This window comes from Lindgomyces ingoldianus, assembly GCF_010093535.1.
Source record: "Lindgomyces ingoldianus strain ATCC 200398 unplaced genomic scaffold BDR25scaffold_28, whole genome shotgun sequence".
Classification (NCBI taxonomy): Eukaryota; Fungi; Ascomycota; class Dothideomycetes; order Pleosporales; family Lindgomycetaceae; genus Lindgomyces; species Lindgomyces ingoldianus.
The window spans coordinates 305,024-319,374 of NW_022985189.1; the positions used below are offsets into that span (position 1 = coordinate 305,024).

At 48.8% G+C, this 14,351-nt stretch overlaps 5 protein-coding genes across 5 annotated transcripts in view; 1 reads left to right on the forward strand and 4 right to left on the reverse strand.

Annotated features, from left to right (window-relative positions):
* The window catches only part of BDR25DRAFT_291611 (uncharacterized protein), a gene marked incomplete at its 3' end in the record, with an annotated part of 1,752 nt that extends 800 nt beyond the window's left edge, over window positions 1-952 (reverse strand). Inside the window, exons 1-2 of the mRNA XM_033688600.1 lie at window positions 768-952; window positions 11-720 (exon numbers count right to left, since the gene is read on the reverse strand). Of these exons, the coding sequence (XP_033544504.1) occupies window positions 11-720; window positions 768-936 (879 nt within the window). The 5' untranslated portion in view covers window positions 937-952. The remainder of the gene's footprint in view (window positions 1-10; window positions 721-767) is intronic.
* Window positions 953-5,024: 4,072 nt separating this feature from the next.
* BDR25DRAFT_305429 (uncharacterized protein) lies at window positions 5,025-5,988 on the reverse strand (the record flags this gene model as incomplete). The annotated part of the gene is made up of 2 exons (XM_033690407.1): window positions 5,884-5,988; window positions 5,025-5,836 (listed from the first exon to the last, which is right to left on the reverse strand). Coding segments are annotated over exons 1-2 (899 nt in total), but the record flags the coding sequence as incomplete, so codon positions are not given.
* A 2,674-nt stretch (window positions 5,989-8,662) lies between these two features.
* Window positions 8,663-10,575, reverse strand: BDR25DRAFT_291613 (histone acetyltransferase ESA1). Its single transcript, XM_033688601.1, has 3 exons — window positions 10,450-10,575; window positions 10,365-10,392; window positions 8,663-10,126 (listed from the first exon to the last, which is right to left on the reverse strand). Exons 1-3 carry the CDS (start codon window positions 10,530-10,532, stop codon window positions 8,729-8,731), a joined length of 1,509 nt encoding a protein of 502 aa, XP_033544506.1. The 5' UTR covers window positions 10,533-10,575; the 3' UTR covers window positions 8,663-8,728.
* A 183-nt stretch (window positions 10,576-10,758) lies between these two features.
* On the forward strand, window positions 10,759-11,983 carry BDR25DRAFT_305430 (RNA exonuclease 4). The gene has a single exon (XM_033690408.1). The coding sequence runs from the start codon at window positions 10,829-10,831 to the stop codon at window positions 11,921-11,923; it is 1,095 nt and encodes a 364-aa protein (XP_033544507.1). The 5' UTR covers window positions 10,759-10,828; the 3' UTR covers window positions 11,924-11,983.
* A 329-nt stretch (window positions 11,984-12,312) lies between these two features.
* On the reverse strand, window positions 12,313-14,014 carry BDR25DRAFT_335818 (Aldo/keto reductase; the record flags this gene model as incomplete). The annotated part of the gene is made up of 4 exons (XM_033693051.1): window positions 13,663-14,014; window positions 13,352-13,454; window positions 12,995-13,256; window positions 12,313-12,884 (listed from the first exon to the last, which is right to left on the reverse strand). Exons 1-4 carry the CDS (start codon window positions 13,872-13,874, stop codon window positions 12,313-12,315), a joined length of 1,149 nt encoding a protein of 382 aa, XP_033544508.1. The 5' UTR covers window positions 13,875-14,014.
* Between the last annotated feature and the right edge of the window lie 337 nt (window positions 14,015-14,351).

Sequence of the window (14,351 nt, forward strand, 5' to 3'; positions counted from 1 at the left end):
TCACTTGCACCTCCAGCTCTTCGGCCTCCTTCCACCGGCCTTGATTCCTGTACGTTGACGCCAGGTTGGCCATGCTGGTCAGCGTGCCTGGATGCTCCTCCCCAAGCACCATCTTTCTGGCTTTAAATGTGTGCTGGAGCAATTTCTCTGCCTTGGCATAGAGTCCTTGACATTCTAAAACTCGCCCAAGAAGCTCCAAGGCATCAAGCGTATTATTGTCATTATTGCCATTCACAGTTCGGTGGCCTTCCACTAACCTGCGGATCAATTTCTCTGCAGACTTGTATCTTCCCTGAACAATAAGCACATCTCCTAATTTGAATAATATGCTGAAGGTCTCAGGATGGCCAATCCCGAACCAAGTCTCTGCCTGTGATAGTGCTTCTTGCAGACCCTCTTCGTCCGTTTGTTTGTACCGACGCTGTAGAGGACCTGTTGCAATATCTACTTGGCCCCGTAAGACGCTTTGCGTAGGTACGGAGCTAATAATAGAATTTGGGAGTGGCTGATAGGTGGGAGCCGGACTTTGTCCAGCAAAGTTGCTGTTCCGAGGCCAGACTATGCTCGCTACAGAGAGGGCTGGAGAGACCATCGCGGGACTCTGAGCAGCCGACATGGCGCCTCCTGGCGACGCGTTTAGAGCCGCTGGCGAATATGCAGGACTCGGAACTGGAGAGCCACGTTCAGAGATGGTTCGGCAGTCCACAGCAGAAGGTGTAGCTGCAATGTGTAAGTGTTGGAAGCAGACAATAACAATCCTGACTTACATGTTGCTGGACTTGGGGCATATAAGGAGTTTTTAGTCACGCTATTACGCTTCATCCACCGGTCAATCTTCTGTGGTTTCACTCTACTGCCCCTAACCGTAAACTCCAGCTCACGTTTATCAACCTCGAGAAGTTTCCTTTGTTGTTGTTTTCTAACAATTGCTTCCATTTCCTCTGTTTTGATATTCTTGTCCTTCCCCCATTTCGTAATGCGTGTACGATATTGCCGTAGCCTATAAGCATGCTTATGTAAGTACATTAGAAATAAGCTTTGAATTACTTAAGAGACCTACTCAGCAGTAAAGCCAAAATCTTGCTCAATCTCCTTTTTAACTCTCCTTAGCGGGAAATCTTGCCTAATGTGGAGATCGATTATTCGGGCCTTGTACGGCTCCCAAGCGTCATCTCGCAGTGTCGGAACCTTCCTCTTTCGTGGCCGGGTTGGCGGACCCACAGGAATCGCGGGCGTGGTTCGGGCATCATTAAAAAGCCCCGAAGTTTGCGGCGCAGGAATGCGAAGTGCTGGAGACGGGTCGAACGAGTGCGGTAAGTAGCTTTGGCTAGTCATCAAATGCCCACCTTGAGGTTGCATCTGGAAAACTAAGTCGAGCGGCCTGTGCATACCGTAAGGCTCGTAAGCATGGTGTGCGACGTAGTGACTCTGTACGGGATATGAAAGATCGGTTTACCGCAAAACGGGCAGATTGGTGCTTGGGGGATCCATAGTAAGCTTCTTAATGGCTAAGCCGTGTTAGGCAGTAAGGCTGCCTCAGTGGTCGAAGACTTGAGAGAGAGCAAATGCTCCTGCTTGCGAGGAAGACTGCTTGTGAGGAAGAAGAGAATAAGGAACGGAGCAATGATTTGATTTCCCTCGGGGGTGGTATGGAAAGATATAGTTAACTAGAGCCAAATGGCACAAAGAGCAGAGCAGGCTGGAGGAAGCTGATTCGATGAGCACAAAACTCGACAATTCGCCCAGTGCGGCTTAGCCCGCATGCGATGGCAGCCGGGGCTTAGCGCCCATTGCAAAAGTACTATTTCGCCAGCAAAAAATTGTTGACGTCTCATCTATCCACATATCTGCAGGCTGTGCTTGGTAATTTTGAGCGTAAGGCAGCTGGTCCACAGCAAAAGGTTGCGTAGTTGGTAGTTCTGCCAGTGTTCCCGAGCGGTGCAACAGGCCGCACCCATGATAATTAGCAGCCACGCCTGACCTCTATCAGAAATTGCGCCTTTCCGCCCTGCTTGCCAGACCGGCCCAAAGATATATTTTCCCTTGTCGCGTTATATCTTGTACTTTTAGGGAAGGAACTGGATATGGGTCTTGAAACTTTGCAGACAGGCCCTGTGCGCGACGATCCGCAGGCGCCAGGGTCCACCCCCACCCTGTGCCCATCAGCCTACACAACGCTGAGGTTGAGCTGCCCTCTCTCCACTCCGCTGCCCCTGCGACATGCCCTCTTCTATTCTTCTTCTCTGCGGCGCCCGCACGCTGCGAAGTCTACAAATCGCGCGCTCCTTCTACGTGAAACGAGGCGATAATCTCCCAGACCCGCGGCACATATGACAACTGTCCACCCACCATAACTTCACAAGGCTACAGGGTGGAGACACGGGCGCTGACTAGTTTAGCTTGAATTTATACATACAATGCTATCTACATTTCAGTGCGCTTGCTGACTGCCCTCAGCATCATATTCGTCTACAGCCTTCGCGGCCATCCTCGAGGGACCTGGGAAGCCACGCCCATCGGGACCAGCGAGCGCCGCAGCGATGCGACCAAGAAGCACAGAAGCGCCAAGTCGTAGTTCCAGCGGCGAGGGGCCGCGTCCCACCTAACAAGCACGGAGCAAGCCCATGCTCCCTCGTCATCGTCGTCCAGCGTCTTCGCGTCGGATATCCCTCAGGCCAGAGTATGGCCACAGGTCCTTGGCCGTCTGCATCTTGATACGGAGTTGTCATTTGAAGCCTTGACCGAGTTGCAACTGGAGAATATGGAATTGAGGAATTAATGCTGCTTTAGATGTAGAATACTAGGCTAGCGCAAATGTAGGATAGGTAGAATTGTGTGTAAGCATGAATATAAGGGATGGTGCAGTAATATAAAGCGTGTGGAACCAAATATTGCTACCATATGCAGGGAGGGCGGCCGACCCGCTCGAGCTATGATCGTGTGGAATGGATGGTATTGCAAGAGATATTTCCAGTGACAGAAGACGACATGCAGCCCTAGATAGCCTAGTGCTGTGCTAAGCATAGCCACCGTCACAGCTCTGCTAGTACTCATTGCTCACGAACATGAGCGATACAAAACTCTTCATGGCCCTCAGAGGTCGAACTGGAGCACATCTCTACAACCCAAAAGATTTCAGTGCTCATGCAAGGAGCCGTTCGTTGTTTGACCATACGACAGCTGTATTACCAAAACATATCGAGCCTTTCCACCTTCGCATGCGCCTGCAAAGGAGTTCCCCCAATGACGCTCAACCTACTTATCAAAGCACACTGTTCAATTTCCAGGGCGGCCGCACTCTATTTTATCTTATACCCTTCCTATCTCATTGTGTTCCCCTTCAACAAACCGAGACTAGATCCCGGCTGCTGCTTGGTCTAGGAATCAGACGCTGATGGGCTCGAAAAGCATGAGGACATGGTGGCTTGAGAAGGTCTTTCCTTTGGTCAGCGGAGCGGATTTCGGTGGATTTCGGCGCTCGAGGACGACGTGATGGTAAGTTTCTACGTTACAAAAGTATGTATCGCTGTGTGTTGGACCGCATCTCGAGCGGTTGAGACGCTGAGACACGTTGGCTGACTAAATGAGCGCCGAGCCCTTTGAGTCTTAACACTACTCTCAATCCTGAGCCGGATTCCGACCGCTTGTGCAATCCGCACAGCCACATATCTTACAATAAAATACCCGCGGGTGTATAAGATAGGCTGTGAGGAGTCACATCGCATCAGCCGGTGCTTCGTTTCCGCTGGAAGTACCAATCAACATGGCGCCCCTGCATGAAGTTGAGCCCCGCAGCGCACATAGGGCTGATAATGACTTCCTAGTATTAGAAGAAAGTCGTAAGGCTAGGACCAGGCCGTTTCACAAAAATTCAGGGCACAAAAAGCTTGATGTTGGCGGTGTGGGGAGGGAAGTCTATTTATTTCGCCACGAAAGTCAGCGCCGTACAAATTAGGCTCAGAGGCGACGATTCGAACGTAATTTTTAGGGAAGAGTGGACCATGGACATTCAGGATTAGCTACAGCAAACTATTGTCACAGAATTATAGCAATATTCGTTGTGCGCATGGCCTTTCTAGTTGCTGAAAGTCAAAGTACCTCTCGGCGCAGAGGATATCTCGCTACGCAGGGATACACGTTACTCTACGTTTTACTTGAACTAGCGTAGGCAAGCTGTTAAGTTTTCTAACAAGTGCTTAGTGCAGAGAGAAGCGAGACGGCAGGCAGGGTAGTGTTTTAGTTTACCATACTAAAAGTACAATCCTGATATGATTGTAGAGAAAGAAAAAGGTAAACAAATAAGCTAGATAGTGTAGGGGCTATCTCGGTAACCCTAAGCATCAAGGGGAGACGGAAGTCTATTGATTATCATAGAGAGGGGCTTTAAGTGGAAGAAGCATAGTTATTTATGCAACAACTACACTTAGATGCTGAACAAAGGACTATTGCCTTAGTACCAGCGTAGGATATCTTTGGACAGAACAGCGCGCCGATCTTTTATAGCAACTGCATTAAAACCTACCTTGAGAGTTACGGGATCCATATGCTTAGACAGATTCCCTACCCACCCAACCTTAATCCCATGGAGTCCCTCTGGGGGCGGCTTAAAAAGTAGGTACATAAGCTCCATTCTGAGCTTAAGAGGATAGGTAACGCAGAAAGTAACTAGGACACTCTAAAGGCTGCTGTAAATAAGGCTTAGAGGAAGCTGCCTAGTCCGCTTATACGGAAGCTCATTAAGACTATGCCTTGTCGATTAGTGGTTGTAACAAAACGCAAACAACTAGTAAACTAAATACTACACTTCGTGAGACCGTACTTGATCTAAAACACTAGAAATTTTATATAAATATAACCTCTATAGGTTTATACATCTTCAAAAGTATTGGGTAATCTGACAATTTTCCTGCTTTCAAACCAAGTTTGCAGACCTTTGACAAAACCCCACCAGAACGAAGAAATCAAATGAGGAATAAATAAATAAATACTATTATGATCCATTGAAACTCCATACATTTATGGGACCCAGCTATTCAGTTACAGGAAAGGGAGCACTGGAGGGAGAACATTTTGTGGTAATACTGTCCTACTCCAATATCGTATGTGTTCCAACCCATATCCGCATACTTTCGGAGCTTTGGCGGCTTCCGGAGAGGCACAGATGGTATCAAGTCCGACAACATATCCCAGAAAGCTTCGCCCAAGAACTCTCCGCATTTGGTTTCCTGAAGGCCAGTGAGGATTCCACAACGTTTCCCAAACACACCAGAAATTAGTTTCTGGAGGTAGTGAGAGATGTACTGGATTAGGTGTCGGTGCATATCCTCATAAATCTTGCCTTGAGCGAAGCAAACTAGGGCTGCCGGAAGTTTTCCGTTCATTTCTACCACTTGGTCTAGAAGCAGCGCAGCTTGGACGATCAGAGCTAATTTCCGGTTCGGGTTGGACGCTGCCAGTGTAGTCCGATCGAGGGCTTTCCCCAGACATTCAAAGGCTAGTACTCCACAAATCGCTCGTAGCTTTTGGAGGTATCGAACATATCCAATCAATTTATGCCCGATAATGGGACTTCCAAGTAAGATGACGTTGAGCCGGATGAGCATGTAGAGGGGGTTCCGTTCTTTAAGAATGAACGGGTGGACTTCAGGAGCTCGGTGGCCGTAAGTATATCGCAGGACCTCAGTGTAGAGAGAATCGAAATAGAGTATTATGTCAGAAGAATATCCGAGGTCAAATAAGAGCTTGTACAAAGATAATGCAATGTTCACATCGAGCTTTTGTGGGAAATCGCCCCCATTCGTAGTGGGAACGCGACCATCGTTAGAAAGCGATATCCCTGAAATAAGTTAGCGGTGGTCGTTAAGTTTAAGAAATAAACTTTACCAAGAGTGAAAATGTTGATATCAGGTAGATTTGAGCTTATGCAGACAGTCCATTGAAGCGTTTTGGATCCGTACGCCTTATTGAACAGCGCTTGACACATCTCACACGGGCGACCTTCTGAGCACTATCACGATACGATATTAGGAGTGAGTTTTGAGACAGGTATTTGTGCCTACCTTCAGCTTTTGAACATAACACCGAAGGCATGCTCCTTGTGCACGCACTCTTCTCGCACCGTCACGTTGCTCAGCGGTTGGCTTTTTCCGCTTCTTCGTTGAATTTGATACAGTGCCTGAGTCGAAGCAGGAAACTCCCGGAATGTCCTCTTCTAAGGCCCTTTTCTTATTGTTTGACGGCTGCGTAGTGCCACTGTTATTTGGAATCGTATTGAGAGTATCAATCGGATAGAATTGAGCGTGTATTGCCTGATAGATGTGTTAGTTCGTTCCAAAGCAAACGCAGAAATGCTATGAATAGCATCCTACTAACAATACGCTCAATCGGCCCGTAATAGCCCGGAGGCGGCACTGGTATCGTTGATTTTTCAAGATGGGACCATCTGTCACCTTCGGAAACATTGAGCATTGCGTTCTGAGGCGGAGGCGTGGCGGTTTCATTGGGAATTTGAAGAGTCGTATTCAAGTCCTTTAAGCACAAAGTCACAGGAGTTGTCGCGCTCGTCAATTGTGGTTCGGAAAGCGGAGGCTGAGGGCTGTCTGGATCTAAAGCGGCATTCTGGAAGTCAAAGAACTCAAAAATATCACAGTCGTTGTTGGCTGTGGTGCTACTATGCCCAATATGAATCGTGTTTGGTTGCCTGCTGTTGTCGTTTGCTGGTGCAATCTGAAGAGCGTCTTGCCACCCGAAGGCGTGAAAACTCGAGTAAGCGCCTAATGCCTGTGAAGATCGATCTCAGCTATTTCATCCTCGAAGCAGAAGCGAAACGAACGAAATGGAGGCGACTTCGGGCACTATTGGATCATTCTCGAGTCCGTTGTGCACTCAAAGTTGCCTGGTGCCTTCCGGTTGCCTTCTCCGCACGATTGCGGACCACCGAAATTGCCTACGCCAGGCGAAAAAGAGAAAGAGCACGTACGTCATGTCCGACCTCTACTGAAACTTCATCATATGGGAATTTATCCCCAAACTCTTCCATCTTGGCTTTAGGAAATAGGCAAAGTACGTTGTATGTGTGCTGGATTCGAGAATGAATCAATATTTCCTGAACTTGAGATGAACTTTCCCTCACATCCAGTGATGCCGGTTCTGTAAGTGGAATAGCCCGAGCCGCCGTTTAGCGAGCCAATCAAAATCAGGGATCTAGCTACCAGTATGTGCTTTGACACGACCTCTGCAGCCAGTGCACAGATACCGCGAAGCTTACTGTGCGGCTCTGTTAGCAAAGGAGACCAATGATCTCCCATAAAAGTAATGCCGGTCGAGGGAACACCGATTGCTATGCCGGTTGCCAAAAGTGTTATGTGCACAGCCAACGGGCTACTCATCAAATAATTGTACTTAAGTACATCCCGTTCCACTAGTCACCACCATTCTCTTTAAAGCTTCGTTATCCTCCCAACTCGGTCGGAGTACCAAGAAATTGATTCACTTTTTACCGTATTTTGCCCGCACTTCAGGTTGAGACCGTCTTCTCTATATTTACTCAGTTTTGGTATTATGGCAGCTATTCGATCCGTGCAACCTCATCCTAACGAAGGGGGAACTTTGTCCACGGAAAGCATCCTTGCGCTCGTTGGGATTATTGCCATGTTCCTGATACCGATTCTCTGCGTCATTTTCAAACTTTTCGTCCTTCCTCGTAGTAAGCAATTTCTATCTATTCTAGTTAGTCGTTGGCAAATTATCTAATCCGTGTCAAGTTTTGCTATCAACACGGTCGACATAGTTATAATCGGCATACCGTTCTTGGATTTCAGCTAAAAATCGCAAATGTGCCTTAAAGGTTTTGATAGAAATGGATAACGGGAGACTGGTAATGCGAGTCCGGGGGGTTTACAATAAGCCGCCCACAATACCATATATATCCCATAGCACCTCGGACCCTTAGTCCACAATACATTACTTCTCCCATCACCCATATCCACACAAGGCTACAGGTAATCATTTGGTTCAAGGAATGACAGTTGACAATGGACCTCGGATAACTGTTTTGGATACATTTGGTACATGACGCCGAGATAGAAGGTGGGGAACAAATCCGGCGGTGGGAGTTTATTCTTTACGATATAAAATACATATATAGCCTTCGTCGAACCCTTGAATTTCCTTACGTCTATATTCTACCGTGTGGTCCCGTTTCTGCGCTCTAGGTTCTGGCTCATCGTGATCTCACATCAAGCCTATTGTTTTTGTAAGGTGTCATCCTGGCGAGTGAAATGCTCCTGTAATTACAGAGCTTCCATCTTGGGCTTCGTACAGTAATGTAGCAAGGCTGTGCTGTCTAGGGTGTGTAATTGACGAGGTCCGAAAGAATTTGCAACAACCTAGCAGTGTTACTGAGGGGGATTTAGAGAGCTGAGAGAAGCGAAAACGTTGCCTATTTATCTACAGCTCAACAGGTCGGCAAGCCAGCCGGATGGGCTGTGCGTGTCCTTACGTATAAAGAGGAAGGAGTCTTGGAAGAAGCCTTGGGCCCGATTAATACGGAAACATATTGGTCTGCACCCATAAACGTCCGGGGCAAATCCTTTAGCTCTCAACTTAGAGAGACTAAATCACCGTGGAGAACGCTCACTAACCGAGGTATAATGATACAAACCACCAACGCCACGCTTTGCATACCAATTCCCTTACTCCAGAAAGCACCGTAGCCGCATAATAAACCTCACCAATTCCACGTCCTTGATGCCGCCGAGAAGACTGGCGGTTTCCAGTTCAATCGTTCTGGATCAATGGTTCTCTTCCCCTTAATTTTTTCCTTGGCCTTCTGCTTTTCCCTCTGCGCAATGACCGCGTCCGTCAATACAATGACATGCTGGTTCTTGTTGTACCTCAGCATATTCAGATTCTGCAGCGTATGCAACACATCGTTCGTCGTCATCGCGGTCGCGGCTCCAATGTCTTCGATATTCGCTTCCACCCTACCGTCAATGAGCAAGTCGACGATGATCTCTTGCCAGTAGGCACGGTAACCCAGGAGCCCGAGATCGGATAGGGGTTTTTCAGGCGAGCCGAGTTTGCCCTCGCGTTTGGAGAGGAGGTAAGAGAAGTCGATGAGGAGTTTACCAAAGCCTTTGCGCTGGTATTGCGGGAGGGTGAGAATGCAAGCCACATTGTAGCCTTCAGCTGATTCTTTTTCTTTGGAGAAGTAACCTACAAGGTGGCAACCGTGTTCGTCGCGCGTGCACATGCAATAAAAGAGAAAAGGATCGACGTCGTAATAGAGGGTCTTGTGGTCAAGGAAGAGTTTGGAGAGGAGGCAGAGGTTGCGGCACCAAGTTCTTTGGCGCCTTCCGTCGATTTCGAAGAAGGAGACGTAGTCATCGCGGTAGATTTCGTTGCCAGGTGGATGGAGTAGATTGCACTTTGCACGGTGCCGCTCGAATTCCGTCACTTCGGGGTAGTAGGAGAGACAGAACTCGCAGATGTAGACCATTTCCGAATCTACAAAATCAATGGGGTAAGGCGAGAAGTACCAGGGTTCGACCTCGAATTTTCCCATTTGAATCTTCTCCAAGTTACGCACTCGAGAGATCTCTGTCTGATTTTGCGTCATAGATCCTGATGTTCGAAGTTTCTCGATTTCATCCTCACGCGAGTAGTGTTCTGCGGGTGCTCCTTTGGCTGCGGCTGCTGCATCTTGGACGTCTACGAGGTCCTCCTCATCATCAGGTCTTGGGGTTAAGCCATCAGTAATCTCACTTGTCACCAATAACTCCTTGTTCTCTTTTCCACTTGCTTTGGTCGCGCGTGGCGCCTTTCCAGGTAGGTTGATGTTTGTTGCTTCTGGGGTTGCCGAAAGCTCTTTGTCCAGCTTACTCCGCGACCTCTTCAGATTCTTTTGGTCTGACTTTGACGGAGCTTGGGACTTCTGAGTGGTCGCAGTCTTCTTCTTTTCTGGTTTCTCTGGGACGGGCCATTCCACTTCTCGCGAGAGGTCGATGCGGTCTGCCGCAATCCACTCGTCGAGACGTTTGTTGAACTCTTCATAATGGACGTAGAAGGTTGGCTTTCCACGACGCGTCTGGATGGATAGAATTTCTGCTTTGCGAGTCTCACCGTCCTAGAAACATGTTAGAGTGTGGTATGACTGTGAATGCGGAGGGACAAAAAGATGTAGATATGACAGAATATGAATATAAGACTACTAGGAATGCAAAGCTACTACAAAAATAGAATAGAGCGCAACTTGGCTTGACAGATGATATATGCAGTGCAAAAGAATGGTGCAGGAGACGCAGGGTTGGCGCTGGCACACCCAAGCCAAGCACCTCAGTGATCGCAGTCGCCACAAGCCTCACCTTCTCAACGAAAGCTTTCACCCCGATCCTACATAACAACCATCAGCATTCATCTCCAAAGTCGCGAAAACAACATCGCACATACCTCAGGGTCGCCAGAGTGGCAAAACCTGTTTCGACTGGCACTGGCGTGCCGCCGGGCTCATTAGAATTTTCCCGAGGAGCCATAACCGTCCTGAGCTGCTTCACAAATTTTCAGAGATAAAAGATCGCGTTGTGGGTTGTTGTTGTCGTGAATGTTGGAGTCCCTCTGCCGCCTTCGCGATGGCGAAGTTAGGTGCTCATTGCCGTGATATCATCACGTGATAAGATTAGATAAGATCTAGCACGGACCAGAGAACCTTTTCCAATGTTACGGCCGCATGTGAACGCGATTGCAAACCGACCACCATACCGCCTTTCACCGATACACTGATAATAGGAAACGACCCCTGGTACCGTCATGCGAGACCGATGACAGAACTATGGCTCCAGTCGAGCTCAAGGACGTCTCTAGCAATTGGAAGAAACTTCAAAAGACTCTTCAATCCTCCAACCCCATATCCTCGAAACTCCAACCCTTAAAAGCTGAGGGACAAGAGAGGAACAGCCCCCTGAAGCGCAAAAGAGCTGGCAAATTCAATGGAGGGCATAAGCCGCCGTTGCCATTAGCATCCTTAAACGGTTTAGGAAAACCCCTCCCACACAAACATCTCCCATCCCGCAAACGCCAAAAGATGGAGGAACCGCACTCTATCGGATCCGCTACTAAACATGCGGGCCCTAAGGCACTCCGTCCTAGCATCTCGATGCCGTCTCTCCGCCAGCCTACACCCCTGCCTACACCCCTGACCGATCCCAAATCCGCCACCACCTCTATATCCATCCTAGCACCCTCCCCTCACAACCCTGACATCGAGAACGAGGGCGTGTCGCACACTGCCTTACCCGGCAAATACATAGCTCTGGACTGTGAAATGGTCGGCACTGGTCCAGAACCGGACCGCGACTCGGCCCTCGCTCGAGTCAGCGTCGTAAACTATCATGGCCACCAAGTCTACGATTCCTACGTCCAGGTTAAAGTCCCCGTAACCGATTACCGCACCTTCGTATCTGGGATCGAGCCCAAGCACCTGCGACACAACGTTGCGCGACCCTTCAAAGAGGTTCAGGATGATATCAAGATCCTGCTCCAGGGCCGCATCCTTGTTGGTCATGCCGTGAAAAACGATCTGGCCGCTCTCATCCTCAGTCACCCGAAACCCCATATTAGAGATACCTCTAAGTTCAGCAAGTTCAGGGAGGTAGCGGCGATACCAGGACGGACACCGGGCTTAAAATATTTGGTAGAGAAGTTGTTGGGCGTCGAAATTCAGGTTGGACATCATAGTTCGGTGGAAGACGCGAGGGCAACTATGGCGTTATACCGGCTGGAGAAAGATGAGTTTGAAGATGAGATCAGGAAGAGGTACGGCCATATCAAGCTGGGCGATCCAGAAAAGGAGATTGAGGTCATGGATAGACAACCGATAAAGCGAAAGAATAAGAATAAGAAGAAAAAGAAGAAAAAGAAATCTTAATGTCAAAGACCCCTAGCGTGTGGGGTTGCACGGGAGGGTTGGTACGATGATGGAGTCTACGGGCAATGGAGATACTCCTGAAGAGTGGATCGACAATGATGTCTGCACCTAGAATTGTTGATGTCATCATGCTGTTGACTTTTGGCGATTGGCCTGGGCGGTACACAAGCTATATAAGTTAATCTCAATCCCTCGGGTGAATGATATTGAATGAAATGCACATGAGGTTGTATTTCTGAGGGGCCTTGGGCACGCCCTATGATAAGTATACCTGCCCCGTCACATGCAATGTGCAATATCACTCAAACGAAGTCATAATCCTCTCCAGGTACATCACGAGTTCGTATATCTACCCCCCTCTTCCCCCAGTCCATCAATCTTCCATCTGCCTACATTCCATGCGGCTTAATCGGCCTGGCATTCTGCACGCTGTCCAACTTCCCAGCAAACTGCAACAACCCGATATCCGAGCTAGTCTGCCTCGTGCTATACTTCGCACCCATCCACTCAAAGAGGAAGTTCATCGGGAACCCAATCTCAAACCCACTCTCCTTATCAATCTCATCCACCTCCTCATCACTCAACTCCAACCCCAAAGCCTCGATATTCCCCTTCAAATGCTCCACCTTCCTGCCACCCACAATTGGAAACACATATGGTGCCTTATGCATCACATATGCCATAGCGACGCTCGTCAACAGCGTGTTTTTCTTCTTCGCGATTTCCTCGAGCTTGACGGACAGCTTGAGCTGTTTTTCAGATGGGGGCGCCATGTTGCGGCCTTCGGACGATTTGCGCTGTTCGGCGGTTTTGAAGTTGCCGCCGCCGAGGGAACCCCAGGGAGCGAGCGCCATACCTTCAGAGGTCGCCATGGGTAGGATTTCGCGCTCGAAGTCGCGTTCGGCGGCGGACCAGCGGCCTTGGTATACACTAAAGGGGCGGAGGCCATTTTGGCGGGCGTCTAGGAGAGTTGTTAGTATAACGCAATGTTTCTCCTTCTGGCTAAACCCCTGATTTTAAAGCGACGGAGACAGAGGGGTGAGAGTGTGTAAGGGGGCGAGGGATGCATACACTCATTAGCCTTACTCACAACCCAAGCCGGCGTGTCACTAACTCCTAGATACAAAACCTTCCCTCGCTGAACCATATGATTCAAACTCTGCATCACCTCCGCCACCCCTGTTGTGAAGTCCCACCAGTGGACATAGAGGAGGTCGATATAATCGGTTTGTAGTTTCTTAAGCGAGGCTTCGAGCGAGACATGTAGGGATTTGGTGTGATTGCCAGCGAAATTGATTTTTTGGCGTGGCGGGTTGCGAGGATCTGGATAGCACTAATCGTGGGATGAGGATTGTCAGAGCTTCGTTAGGGCTGGGGTTGGGGCTGAGGGTAGAATAGTTTGGGGTGAGGGCTTGGAGGAGGACTTACGGTGGTGAACTTGGTGGCTAAGACGATTTCGTCACGGTTTTTGCGTGCTGCCATCCATTCTCCGATCCAGAGCTCAGATTCTTCATTTTGGTAGTTGTTCGAGCTGTAACAATGTTAGATCTGCATTAAATAACTTCCTATTCAACAGCCATGAGCTCAAAGCTTGAGGATGTCTTCCAACATGTGGGGCTAGCCAATGTGGGGTTTGCAAGTTCCCCCAGGTCTCCCAACTAGAGCTCCCACAAGCTCCCACAAGCTCTAATTTGGGCTTTGTCCATTATGAAAAAAGAACAAAGATATAATGTACTCACGTATCAATGAAATTCCCACCCATTTCATAAAAATAATCCATCATCTCAAAACTTGTTTTCTTATCACACTTGCCCATAACATCCTCCCACGCATCCCCGAAATTCATGGCGCCTAGACATAGCGGCGATACGCGCACGCCCGCGCTGGGTGCTAGGACACGATGGAAATCGAGGAGGGATGCTGGCTTGGGAGGATTGCCAAAGGGTGGCATTTTGGACGGTTAGGGAGGTAGGGTTGGGATTGGAGTTGGGGTTTGGATTGGATTGGGGTAGATTAAGGTGGGTTTGAGTGGGAAACGTAGAGGTGAGAAGATTTTGACAGGATAACTTTTGAAGCTAGGGTAGAGGTTTGGTAGTGTATGAGAGAGAGTTGGATTGAATTGAAGGGTCGAAGATAGGGAAACCAGCTCTTCTTAAATATCTACACCATGGCGTCCACGTCCCTCAATCTAGGGTCCACAAACTCCCCAGCCCCTGCTCCTCACCACAGCTTTGAAGTGGGGTGGCTCGCGCCGGTAATTCTCTCACAAAGAGGAGCCATGGGTCCGAAGAATTTCGGTGGAGGGGTAGTTTTGGAGTTTGGAATACATTATCCCCGCTTACCCCCGACCTCCTTGTGCAACATAGCGGGGTATGTGAGTGGATCGAAAATGGGAATTGCTTGTGACACTTAGCGTTTTGCATAGCTC

Coding starts and splice junctions, on each gene's coding strand:
- BDR25DRAFT_305430 (XM_033690408.1), top strand. CDS start 10,829: ATGGCTCCAGTCGAGCTCAAGGACGTCTCTAGCAATTGGAAGAAACTT.
- BDR25DRAFT_291613 (XM_033688601.1), bottom strand. CDS start 10,532: ATGGCTCCTCGGGAAAATTCTAATGAGCCCGGCGGCACGCCAGTGCCA. Junction 10,393..10,449: donor GCCACTCTGGCGACCCTGAG/GTATGTGCGATG, acceptor GTTGTTATGTAG/GATCGGGGTGAAAGCTTTCG. Junction 10,127..10,364: donor TGAAAGCTTTCGTTGAGAAG/GTGAGGCTTGTG, acceptor ACATGTTTCTAG/GACGGTGAGACTCGCAAAGC.